Below are 13557 nucleotides of genomic sequence, written 5' to 3' on the forward strand. Positions count from 1 at the left end.
CAACAAAGAAAAAGTATAGGCTGACATTTTGATGGCAGCAGTGACGTGGATGCTGTGAAAAGGTGTGTGCATAAGCACCAGTTCCCCCAGTAAATTCCCATCTGGAAACACCCACAAGTTTGAAGGTGGTTTTTTCAAATGGAAAAGAAAAGACCTATTACATGATGTTGAAATTCAAAGGGGTTGGGCCTGGAATTAATAGCGTGACTTGGTCTTAGTACTGTATTAGTCATTCTGCTTTCACTCCACAGTGGAATACTACAGAGAGTCACTGCATGTTTACTGTCAAGTAAATTCTATTGAATTCAGTGGGACTTGCTCCCAGGCTTACATGCTGCTTTGTCATGCTGGATTTTGTTAGGTAATAAAAGCAAACACCAGAAAAATTGAACTTTAAAACAGTGTTACAAAACCACATTGTTTATATACTTAAAACTCATAGAAAGTATCAAGGTGGTGCAAAACAGTATATGCCAGTACAATAAAACATAAAACACTATTCAAACAATGCAAAATAATATGCCCTAACTGTATGTGTACATTTAAAACATGGGCAGAACAATCTAAAGAGGGTTAATGAGGAAGAACTCAAGACAGAGGAACCACCAAATCCCAAACCCTGTCAGGTTTCTGCCAACAGAATAAAAAGTAATGTTTGTTTCCTTTCCTCTTTCCCTTTCTGCAGTCTTTTAAAAGACAAATCCCTTCCATTGGTCCCAGTAGATGGGAAAATAAGTACCGTATTGGCCCAAATATAAGCCCCACCTGAATATAAGCCGCACCTTTAAAATTGGGGGGTGGGGAGAGAAAAAATAGCTGAATATAAGCCACTCCCTTCCTCTGCTCCTGGCTGCATACTGGGTGGGGTGGCAGAGCCACACTGTGTTGCTGGCGGCCTTTCCCCTTCCTTCTTCGCTCTCTCCCTTCCCGGCCTTGGGGAGAGGACAGGGAACTGCACACAGGGCAGGCGCCACTTTGCCACACTCCTGGAGCTGTTTGCCCCGCGCTCCTGGCTGCATACTGTAAGGTCACGAATATAAGCTGCATTTTAACTTTTCACAGTTGGAATTTTTTGGGGGAAAGTGAGACTTATAGTAAGGCCAATACGGTATGTTGGAACCAGAGCCAATGTATTCACCCTGTCCCTGTTCTGTGTGTGTTGGGAACAGGAGGAATTTGGATCCAGTGCCTCCCTCAACATGCTCTCCTCCTATATGATGGGGGAGACAGCTGCAAAGATTTTCCACGACTGCAGCATGGAGGCATCCATACTCCACCCACCAAGAGGCAGACCTCTTGTTCCACTCATGGAGAGGGAGATCCACAATATCCTGTGGTCCCTAGGCTACCTTCTAGGGACTTAAGGATAGCTCTCCAGCTGAGGTTGCCCTTCATTTTTTCACAGGGTAAAGTTGCAAAGGGATATCAGATTATTTTTCTTGACCGCTTCAGAAGTGTAAAACAAGGCAGCAGTGCTTCAGGCCTAAGATTACCTTCCTAGGGACAATTACCTTGAGCTGTTGTTTTCCCAGAATAGATAGCTGCCCTTCTTCTTCCATCTCAAGAGATTGCTCCATTGTTGTAATGCACTGTGCTGCTGTGGTGTTTGAACTCTAGGTGCGATTGGCCCTGCCACCGTGTGCAGTGGTCAGAAATGATGGAAGTTGTAGTGCACCAGCATCTGGAAGTCCAGTTTCCCCACCCCTGTGCTAAAATGAGAGCCACTGACAGTTAATGATGCTACTGTACTTGATGTAATTTTTTTTTCTGCTAAGAGAACAGCCTGAAAACTCATGAATGTTTATTGCTGAGCTTGTATATAATTCCAGCTGTTTGTGATTTGTAAACTCAGTCTCTATCAGGAAAATAACTTAAAAACCTATTATTGTGTGTCTTTGATTCTTTTAAAAAAGGGTAATATGAAAATGCTTTATATTTTACTATCCCACTTATTCCTCTTCCTGCCAGTTATATGTTCCTGCATTAAATTTTGTATTACTGTCCTCTTAAGGACTTACAGGCTGTATTGATGCTGGTTTATTTCCTACATTCAAAAGCTAGTTCTCTATGTTTGGCCTCTTTTGCCACAAAACTCAGAACTTCACAGTTTTATTTTATTTCTAATTTTCTTCAAAACCTTTGCCATTCTTAATAGATCATTCGTGTCCAATCACCTGATGGAGTGAAACGCATCACAGCAACAAAACGGGAAACTGCTGCAACGTTTCTGAAAAAGGTATTCTAGCTTGGCGTATTCTTTGCTGTTCTTCTGAGGAAGCAACAATAGGGAACCTCTGTTTTTGCATCACAGCCAGTTTGTGCACCTGCTCTTTAGGATTTGGTTGGATTTACCCAGAAGCTTTCTTTGACGATGATTTAACATAATTAGAAGAGAGTAGTGCTGCCTTTGTGGTTCAGCACACATCACACAAGAAGCTAATCTTTCCGAAATTAAACTCCAACACCCTTTGGTTGTAAACCCACATATGAAACCTTTATCAAAGCGTAACCTTAGTACATCGTAAAATGTCACCAGTGCTGTTTCAATCAGAGGTGTATATTATTTTTAAAAAAGCTTTTGATGGCAGAGGATCAGATATAGTGGTTCAATACACCAGGCACTTAGAAGCTTTACAAGTAGTGTGGTGGCGTCTGTGTCTATGCATGCTTCTTTGGGGACTAGTGGGATTGATTTGTATGCTCATAAGCCGAAACAGTGACTGTAGTGCAAAATTCATCTGTTAGTTGGGAACCTCTTCCATAATTTAGTTGCCAAGCAAAATAAATCAGATGTCTTTATGCAGCCCGAGTCTGTAGTCCAAAGTGTCTATGACAGGAATTGAGTTATATTGAATCCAGTAGAACTTGAACAAAAATGTTTTCGAATTGGACTGTGTTATTATAACTTCTTATATAGCTGCCTTTTTAACTGAAATATAACCAAAGTGGTATGCAACATAAACAATATTTCATTTTGAAACACTGCTCAGCAATAAAATTTATGCTCAATATAGACTTCATAAAAATGGCCTAAAATTGCAATGCAACTGAAACCAAAAGCGTAAGTACTGTAATTCAGATTTTCACCTATAGAACCTGTACAGTGGCATACATCAAAATGCAGGGAAGATCTTCCAGTAGACAAGGACCCACAAATACACTTGCAAGTTCCCCATTTTTATTTATTTATTGCTCTATCAAGAGGATGACGTTGGAGAGGATCTCCACTGTTCTTGGATAAGTTTGAAGACAGTCCCTGGCTCCATGCTGACTCAGAAGCATGGAAGAATGGCAGAGGCTCTTTCTGATACTGCCCTGAACCACAGTGATAGTTGGAAAACCCTGAAATTTCCTGCTGCTTTCTCAGCACCTGAGGCTTACTGCAGCGGGGTTAAGCTCTTAGCCCCTTTTCAACAGGGGCTCTTCCCCACCCCCATTGTACTAAACTTTGTTACCCACTGCCAATTGAACAAGTTCTTTTTATGGGAAGTGGCTAGGTGAAACCCCAATGAGAGCAAATTCCATAATCCAAGACTGGCTTCTTACACAGAGCTCCATTTTCAAAGCAGAGCAGCTGATTCGGACGACTGTTTAATTTGTAACCATCTTATCAGCTCTAATGGGGTTTATTTTGTGCATTTGCCAGAGCTGCAGTGAGGTAGTTTGCCTAATTACCTATACAACTGAACAACAGATTATGTTTCCACAGTAATTCCCATCTACAGGTGAAACTTGAAAAATTAGAATATCGTGGAAAGGTTCATTTCTTTCAGTAATTCAACTTAAAAGGTGAAACTAATATATGAGATAGGCTCATGACATGCAAAGCGAGAAATGTCAAGCCTTAATTTGTTATAATTGTGATGATTATGGTGTACAGCTGATGAGAACCCCAAATTAACAATTTCAACTTTGGGGTTTTCATCAGATGTATGCCATAATCACCACAATTATAACAAGCAAAGGCTTGACATATCTCACTTTGAATGTCATGAGTCTATCTCATATATTAAACTCCAGTAGCTAATGAAAACAATTGTTTACATAAATGGACTTTTCCACAATATTCTAATTTTTCGAGTTTCACCTGTATTTTTACCCATTAACAAGAAGAGTTGAAAGATCTTGGTGACATTTTCCTCTTCTAATCTGTATTCCACTTTCATTTAGAAATTTTCCTTAACCAGGTTTAAACAATTGGGAGGGCACTAAATGAGCTTGCCCGTTCCCTATTTTCCAGAGTTAAAATTATTCCCTGAAATGGGCCTAACCCTGTTTCAGCATTTACTTCAACATTACTGACAAGTGTAGCTTAATTTGAAAATTCCACCCATAGAACGTCTACATAATATATATTGTGGATTCTTTGAGTGTGCATTTCAGATCTTCCCGCTTCCACTTTTGTGTAATAAACTCCGTGTGGAGATAACATCTGAGACTTGTGTTGTAGGGATAAAAATACCGTATCATACGAAATTTCTGCTGTAGACATTATATTCTCTCTTTTTTCTAGGTTGCAAAAGAATTTGGCTTCAGAAATAATGGATTTTCTGTGTACATCAATAGAAACAGAACTGGTGAGATCACATCATCTCCCAATAAGTCCCTCAACTTATTAAAAATCAAGTAAGTACTTTGCAAAAGACATGGAGCCACTGTTGGACTATAGTAGGCTCTGTTTCTGTTTGGGCAAGGCTGGTCAGATTTCTTGACAGTGCCCGTCTTGACAACTGAACAAAAATACCCACTCTAGTATTCCCTATGTGGTGTCGTCTGTCCTATTTATGTCTATGGGTTTAGATGAAGCAGATCTCTTGAATCGAGATTTTAAAAGAATTATGAGGTACTGCTTAGTAGCCTATTCTAATATGTTACAGTGCATTAATGTTTTTTTTTATCCCAATTTTTTTTTATCCATTTCTTTCTTTGTTTACATTCACTTGGTCTAGAAAGGAGATGGGAGAGCTGGGCTGCTTCTGCTGCACAATTTTTCCTTGGACACCTAATTTCATGATACAGTGGTACCTTGGTTTTCGAACACTGTAAACCCGGAAGTAAATGCTTCAGTTTTCGAACTCACCTTGGAAGTGGAACGTGCCACACGGCTTCCATGTTGAACTTTCTGTATTGTGTTTTCAATTTTTTAACATTTCAGAATTCTAATGGTCTTCCAGAACGGATTACGTTCAAAAACCGAGGTACCACTGTACTAGTTAAAATAAAATGGATTTTAGAATACTATATGCTCGATATCGTAGGAACCAAATTTAGAAGGTAAGTTGCTTGCCCTCTAATGGCAATGCTGGATCTATTGGATCCTTCAATTTGCATACAGACGCGGGGGTCCCATTCCTGACCCCTGTGTGTGTTGGTGGAGCATGCATAAGCCCTGCCCCGTTCTGCCCTCTTCCAAATCTAAAAGGTACACACATGTTGTTGGCAGTCACGATAGCAATTGACAACAATTAAAATAGTAATAATTATTATTCTGATAAAATTAAAATGGGGGTAGAGCAGTAGCTAATTCCCAGCGAAACAAGCAAGTTCTCACTTTGTAAAAAGCCAGCGGGGAGGAAGCTGTTCCATTTCCCTTGGATGGATGTTCTATTTAAGGGCAGGTGACTAATTGGCTCCTCTGTTAGCTTTTCTTTTTCTTTTTTAATTGCCTTTTGCTTTGGAACGAAAAAGCAGCTGAACAGCAGCCAGATGCACCTATGTTTTCTTTAATTGCATGAGCTCTAATGGATAAGTCTCCCGCTTGTAGGCTAATTCGTGGCTTAGCAATAAGTTTCCTAGCTATTCCTGGTGGTTTGCAGAGTATGGCATGCAGTCTTCATGTTTTTTCACTTGACATTACATCCAGTCTGATGCCTCATGCATTCAGGTTTACATGGGTTAAATAATGAGCCCATTGGAAATCTGTGCTTATCCATTTTTGTTTAGAAATGTAGTAGAAGCAGCAACAGCAGTAACATTTTACCATCATCCTGGAACCATATTGTCAAGTAGGTAAACCAATTTACAGATAAAAGCAGAACACCAGAAAACATTGTTTTTAGTAATAAAACAATCCTATTGTAGCATCTCAGACTTCCTGACTGTAACTGTCTTCATTACAGTTAATAGAATAAAGAAGTAAAAATAAACCCAGAAAATAAAAAATATTAATAATAAAATAATTTCAGTGTCATTTAAGGAATTCCAAACTATACTATTGCCTTAGAGGCAGGAGTAATTTCGACTGCATTCAGAGAAAGAGTTTGCAGTAAATTATTTTTGTCTTTGACGCATCTCATCTGATCTCAGAAAATACGTCAATTTTGACATTAAAATGAATTTCCAAACTTGATCCATTCATTGATATTAACTACTAAAGGGGACTTCTATTTCTGCACAAGCAGCATTATTCCAGGCACTGTCTTGTATGTTTCTGTATGTTTTCTATTAGATATTTTGTGTAATTTAATTGTAATAATAATGGAACGGTATTTCATATCCCAATACACTGGTTTTCTGACTTCTTTTTGCAGTAAGCCATATTTCCACCACATATGAAAATGGTCTCCTGGTTTCTTCCTACACCCCCAACACATTTTGTTTCTATTCTGCTTAACATCACAGGACTTAAATATAGTGGTACCTCGGGTTACATACACTTCAGGTTACAGACTCCGCTAACCCAGAAATAATGCTTCAGGTTAAGAACTTTGCTTCAAGATAAGAACAGAAATCGTGCTCTGGCGGCGCAGCGGCAGCGGGAGGTCCCATTAGCTCAAGTGGTGCTTCAGGTTAAGAACAGTTTCAGGTTAAGAATGGACCTCCAGAACGAATTAAGTACGTAACCAGAGGTACCACTGTACCAGTATTACCTTGCAATAGTTTCCCCTTACTGTTATATTCTATGAGAATCTCTGGGTTCTATATCAGAGATTCTCCCAGACTCTCACGGAGATATTGCTACTGACACCTTGCACCACTAACCCAAGCATTAGTTCACTTGCTCAAAAACAGTTGATATATTCTGGATAGTAGCATTTTCCAAGTGTACGTAGCTTCTTTTTTTATTATTTTAAATAAAGTAATTTTATTTAAATAGAGCATTCCTTCTCCAGTTCTTAAAGTCTGCTAACATTGGATGTTTCTGTTAGGAGAAGAAAAGTTAAGCTTGGTGTCGCAGGATTCTTTCCAGAACTCTGGCACAGAGCCGGCTCAGCCATTAGGCTGACTGAGGCGACTGCCTCAGGTGGCAGAAGCCCGCAAGGTGGCAGAAGAGACACTGGAACAGAAGAGACACCGGTAGCAGCTGAAATTGTGTGAGATCTTGTTGAGCGTGCAAGATTTCAGCAAGATCTTGCCTGAAATTGGTGCTGTTTATCTGCCAGCAGTGAAGGTGGCAGGGTAGGCAGAGAAGCAGCACCAGCAGCAGTAGGTATGGTGTTGGTAGCAAAAGGGCAGGGCAAGATGACACTTCCTGTTTTGCCTCAAGCAGCAAAATGGGATGTGCTGCCCCAACCCTGGCGAATAGCCTTCTCCCTGTCTGCTGTTCTTAGTAGCCTATCAATAATGATAGAAGGGAATGTGCTGTTTAGAACTAGAATCTGGAAAAGCTTTTATGTTTTCCATGGCTTCTCAGTTGTTCCGTCCCTGATTGAGGAGAAGAGATGGGAGCATCTTTAAAATATAGCACAGGACAGAAGTTGAGTGATTGCACTCTGTTGGCTCATCTTGGGGAAACTGCATCACCCAAAAGCAGCATCATTGATTGCTGTGAATTAGAAATAAATGATGCAAAGAACCAGATTGCAGTCCTCTGCACAGGTACTTGAACACAACTAGATTTAACTTCCAAGTTAGCATGCACATGAATGCTCTGTAACTGATACTGACTTAGGCTGGATTCAGAACTTGTGCTTGAGGAAAGGTGGGAGCATTTCCCCCCCCTTCAGCCCCCCGAAAAGTTGACATTCACCCCGAAAAGTTGCTCTGAAGGGTTAGAAGGACCCTCCTACAGGGGGACTACAAGGGGAAGGAATGGGTAAAAAATGTCTCCCCTCTTTCTCCAGTAGGAGCCTTCATAAGACCTTATTCCTTCTGGAACAGAAAAAGCCCTTCCCTTTGCAGAAGGGACACTCTAGATCCAACCCATAATGTATAGTGATAATGTCAAGACTGTAGAACAGGCAGGTGGTCCCCCAGGCCTCTGAATCGGGACTCCAGTTCTCATGTAAGCCATACCCTCTTACCCCTAGGCTCTACCCCACCAGTCCTGTTCCATGGTGAGTGGCCACACAGGAAAAAATAGCTTCCTGTAAGCCCCGTTTGGTTTGTTGCTGTGCACTGAGCCCCTTTCTCAAAGCTCATTGAGAAAGCCAAACTAAGAAATGATAGTGAATAGTGTGTGTGCACATGCATGCTAGAGAATGGAATGTATGTGTGATTTGGCCCTGCCCACTTTCCCCCAAGAAAACCCTGCTTTGCCGGTGTGTGAAAAGGATTCCACACCCTGCTATGATTTGCCCAGCCTCCCCGCACCTAGTTCACCCCAGCTGCATTCCTGTCTGTCTGCAGATATGGGGAAGAAGGTCCAAGGGAGTATAGTGGTACCTCTGGTTAAGTACTTAATTTGTTCCGGAGGTCCGTTCTTAACCTGAAACTGTTCTTAACCTGAAGCACCACTTTAGCTAATGGGGCCTCCTGCTGCCGCTGTGTCGCCAGAGCATGATTTCTGTTCTTATCCTGTAGCAAAGTTATTAACCTGAAGCGTTATTTCTGGGTTAGCAGAGTCTGTAACCTGAAGCGTATGTAACCCAAGGCACCACTGTAATTCTACCTGTGTTCCTTTGCTTTCTGTACGTTGTGATTGCCAGCACCAACAAGGTAGGGAGCAAGCAGATACATGATGGGATCACTGAAACCCATTGCGTGCCTCCCATCTGCCCATGTCAGTGACTGGCTTCTGTATATGTGACTCGTCATTTCCCACCAAATGCAGCCATTGGAGCCAATATGGCGAATGTGTAGGGTTCACATAATTGCTTGTGAATTAGACACTAAGGCACTGGGATGGTGTGGTACCTAATTATGAAAGTGGTGTTCATTTCCATAATTGGAATTTCATAATTTTCATTTTCCCCAGAGTGGCTGGGGAAACTCAGCCAGATGGGTGGGGCATAAATTATGATGATGATGATGATGATGTAACTGTTTTGTCACATTTTTGTCTCCAATTATAGGCATGGGGATATGCTGTTTCTCTTTCCCTCAAGTGCAGCTGGCTCTTCCTCGGAGAACATGGATACGTCATCGATGTCTCAAGGAGTTCGCCCTCTAGGTGTTCCCCAGGTGGTAGAAGATGAAATTGACCAGTACCTAATAAAACAAGATGGAAAGATTTACAGGAACAAAGATCAGCAACAGTAAATACCATTGCACTTTCTCTCTGGACTTTATAGAGCAATTCTCAAAGTTCCATAATATTACATGGGGACGTTTACTGTTATAAGCTTCTCCAAACCTAATTAATGTCAATCCATGTGATTCACCTTGCAGCAGTCACTCTTCTCAGACTGCTGGCAAGCAGGTCACAGGAAAGGGGGTTGGGGAAGGGGCTATATGGGTCTATTTCAAGGTTCCTTGTCAGGGGACAGAACTTGGGGGAATGTTTTTTTGTTTTTTTTAAAGGTGAGGATTGCTGCATTGATATCTAGCCCAGATAGTGAACATAGTGGTAGGGGCATCCTTAAGAAAGCCAGCCTCACAGTTCGAGAACCCTTGTGAAAAAGCTACCAGTTCTGTCTCTGTGCTGTCCAAGCTGTAAATTAGTAGTTTATACCACAGCGGTTGTATGACTTGACTCAGTAATATTTTATTTATTTATTAGATTGATATACTACCCTTCATCATAAGATCTCAGGGTGGTTCACAGAATAAAATACAGGATAAAAACAAGCAAGTAAAACAAAACAGAAAAACAGTAACCCCCCTTCCCACAAATGCATTTAAAAGGCTATAGAATATTAATCAGCCAAAGCCCTAGTTGAAGAAGAACACTGGCGCCTAAAAATATATAATGAAGTCGCCAGGTGAACCTCCCTGGGGAGAGCATTTCACAAACGGGGAGCCACTACAGAGAAGGCCTATTCTCGTGTTGCCACCCTCCAGACCTCACATGGAGGAGGCACATGAAGAAGGGCCTCGAATGATGAACACAGAGTCCAGGACAGTTTTATCAGGGGAGAGGTGGTCCTTCAGGTATTGTGGCCCTGAGCTGTTTCAATACATACTGTTACCCAGTAGATACAGAATTTGCAAAAGTTATATCATGTAGTATGTTAATGGATGACCCCCATCCCACCCCAATAAAAAAGAAATCATCTGTAATATTGTAAGGTAATGCGTATGGTGCAGCGACAGCCAATTACTCCTGCACAAAAAGTGTTAGTGTTTTGGAGAACAATGAGATGGCTAGCCTTGCTAGTCGTCACACTCATTTGAAGTTGGTTCAAATGTTGATGTTTCTATAAATACAAAAAAACAATAAAACTCACATTACAGAAAGGCTGTGTGTATATTTAGCCGTTGTTTCAAAGAAGCTGTGAAAATGGAACCCAGTGCACAGAGTAGCAGGTGTCATAATTCTAGAGTCTCTGCCAGGTTTTATGTCTTTGTCTTTATGCTGCCTCTTTTTCTTTGAGTTGAAATAGCCACATACCTACAGAGATGTCACAGGTTTTGTCAATTATGTTGAGACTCCAGCTTAAGAGTTGCCATGTATTTCCTTTATGGAAGCTTTAAAGAAGCTTGAAACACTCAGCTCTCAAGAGGAACATTGAAGACGTCCTGTGGTTTGACCTGTGACTGGGAAGGGACATTGTGACTACCTGTTGGCCACTTGTTCCCTGTAACGATCATCCTATTGGTAGTAACTCGCAAAAGAGTTGGACTTAAAATTTAAAAATGGCATGGTTCAATTTAAAATGTAATAGCTCCGTTTTGCCCCTTTATATGACCTTCCGTACATGTGAATCATTGCTTCGGTGAAGATCAAAAAGTGGAAGCCCTTGAATAGTGAACTTTTGTCTAGACATGTTTAACAGCAGTTCAGTGATAAAAATTGTGCTCATAAAACCATCAAAGGCAAAATTCTCTGCTCTTTTGTTAAGAGGCTATGCCTAACTTTTCCTACATATATTCCTGGAGAATGTATTATGTTGTTGCTAGCAATAGTGACAGACTAACATTTATTAAGGAAGGAACCAACAGTGAACCAAGAACGTGATTCTTAAAAGGTTATATGAGTGTTGAGCACTAGAGCTTTATTTCATTGAATGAGGATGCACTGCCTAGTGTTTCTTATTATCCTTTATTAGCTGGTATACACTGTACCTGTCCTACAAAAACAGCCAATCTGTGTATTGCAAAAAACTATGGTGTCTTAATTCAGTGCTCTACATAATTAGTTTCTGATACCTGGTGGTGAAAATTAAAGCTAGATGATACAGTAATTTAATTAACAGGTGTAGGCTTCTCTGATAGGTTAATGTCTGACCATTATGATTATTATTATTTTTAAAGCAGACTTGCTGGTTTTTCCAGTTACTTCTGTTAAATTTGTTAACTCTGTAAAAAAATGTACGAAAACTTCAGAGTGCTTTTCGGCTGCTAGGGAACATGGTTGTTGATTTTTGTTTCTCTTTACACAGATGTCGACATGGCCCGCTGGGCAAATGTGTGCACTGTGTACCATTAGAGGTAAGGAGTTAAACTATAGCTGCTATGGTAATATTTTACTTGTTAAAATGTCTGCCCCCCCACCAAATATAGTTGCTTTAATGGCAGCAATTGAGAGGACGTTGCTGAAACATTAATGTGTCCTGTCTGTGCTGATAATGGCCAAAGAGGCTAAACAAGTCCCTTGGATATATCTGTCTGGGCAGTACCTGCATTTATCAGGCTTTTGACATCTGTTTTTCTGCAGTAGTGGATTGAGCAGGCTATATCACTAAATGCTCAAGCAAAGCTCTCCCCCTGCCCTCGCCAAATTTGTGTGCACTTTGTACACTCTCTGCTTTCTTGGCATTATGGATTTTCCGTTCGTTTGCAGAGGTGCACCTCAGAACAACTTGTGCTCTGTTCTTATATTCTGAAACAGTTCCGATTATTATTTCCTTTCTCAGTTGTGTAGAGATCTTCTGATAGAGACAAACGGGGACACATTCACCTGTGCCAGAGTTCTCCAGGCATGCTTGATCAGTTAGCCTTTAGCTCTGCCAGTTAAAAAGAAGAAGACTATTCTACCCATGAGACAGGTTGGGTTTCTGAAGACATTTTGAGTGGGGCTAACACTTCTACTGTCTGGAGAAAGGCCTCCACCATTATTGTCAGGCTAGTAACAGCTGTGGAAAAGAAGCGCAAAGCTTTCTGATTGTTTCCACATTGAATGCTAGCAAAGGAGTTCAGACAAAAACATCCATTTGTTCAGTGATCAATGTGTTATCAAGTAGGTGTCTGACCTGGTTTTCCTTTATGCATTTGTTTTTTTGGCAGCCTTTTGATGAGGATTATTTAAACCACCTGGAACCCCCTGTGAAGCATATGTCATTCCATGCCTACATCAGGAAACTGACCGGAGGTGCAGACAAGTAAGAAACTTGCACCTTTTCTTCAGAGAAAACTCTTTATAGATGATAAAACAGAATGTGAAAATCCTTAAGATAATTTATAGCCTGGAAAACTAATTCACTTCAAGCAGTGGCAAAAAGGTAATTTTCAAAAGAGTTTTGCAGAGGGGAGGAAAGATTCAGAACTTCGTAGTTATTTCCCTCCCTTGATCAGCAGATCTTTTCCTAAACCAGGACCACAGATTGATGCCATTGGCATAGTTCTGTGAAGGGAGGTTGCATTTATTTAAGTCAATGATTTGTGAACTCAAAAACATTGCAAGGACTCTGTACATGCGCAAAAGAGGTGTGAAACATTCATTGCTTGCTAAGCATGTCTTTCCATCACAACAAAAGCAACCTGTAGATGCTCTAGCAGCTGATGTTGATCTTTCACACACAGACTTCAGCTGAGCCTGTATCCCTGTTTCCTGCATGTCTTGACATTTTTGCTAATGCCAGCTATAATGAGGGCAGACAGGTTGACTTCTGCAATGCATTGCTAGTTACACCCCACCCCCAGATTTACAATTGGGCCTGGGACATGTTGTGTGTGCAACTATGAGAGCCCCGAGCCTGATGAAATGTTCTGATCTGATGTCTGTTGCACACCACTCAGCATAGGAGCTTCTTTTGTTTTTATAAATACTTGGGTGGTAAGTATGTGCATTTTTCCCTGTTTAGGGGGAAGTTTGTTGCCCTTGAAAACATTAGCTGCAAGATAAAATCTGGGTGTGAGGGACATCCCCCGTGGCCAGAAGGCATTTGCACTAAGTGCCAGCCAAGTGCCATCACACTCAACAGGCAGGTAAGATCAGAACAGCAGAGGCATTTCTTATGTCTGCTGTTTTTCTTTTTGGAAATGAATGTCCAGCTTAGATTTGGGTGTGTTTTTTCC

General features: G+C 40.9%; 1 protein-coding gene across 1 annotated transcript in view; it reads left to right on the forward strand.

Annotated features, from left to right (window-relative positions):
- Positions 1 to 13557, forward strand: part of NPLOC4 (NPL4 homolog, ubiquitin recognition factor) — a 51504-nt gene that overhangs the window by 4384 nt on the left and 33563 nt on the right. The window contains exons 2-7 of the mRNA XM_033138967.1: positions 2156 to 2236; positions 4514 to 4626; positions 9234 to 9416; positions 11703 to 11751; positions 12547 to 12641; positions 13344 to 13467. Coding sequence (XP_032994858.1) covers positions 2156 to 2236; positions 4514 to 4626; positions 9234 to 9416; positions 11703 to 11751; positions 12547 to 12641; positions 13344 to 13467 — 645 coding nt within the window. The remainder of the gene's footprint in view (positions 1 to 2155; positions 2237 to 4513; positions 4627 to 9233; positions 9417 to 11702; positions 11752 to 12546; positions 12642 to 13343; positions 13468 to 13557) is intronic.

The sequence above is a fragment of the Lacerta agilis genome, chromosome 2 (genome assembly GCF_009819535.1).
Source record: "Lacerta agilis isolate rLacAgi1 chromosome 2, rLacAgi1.pri, whole genome shotgun sequence".
NCBI lineage: Eukaryota > Metazoa > Chordata > Lepidosauria > Squamata > Lacertidae > Lacerta > Lacerta agilis.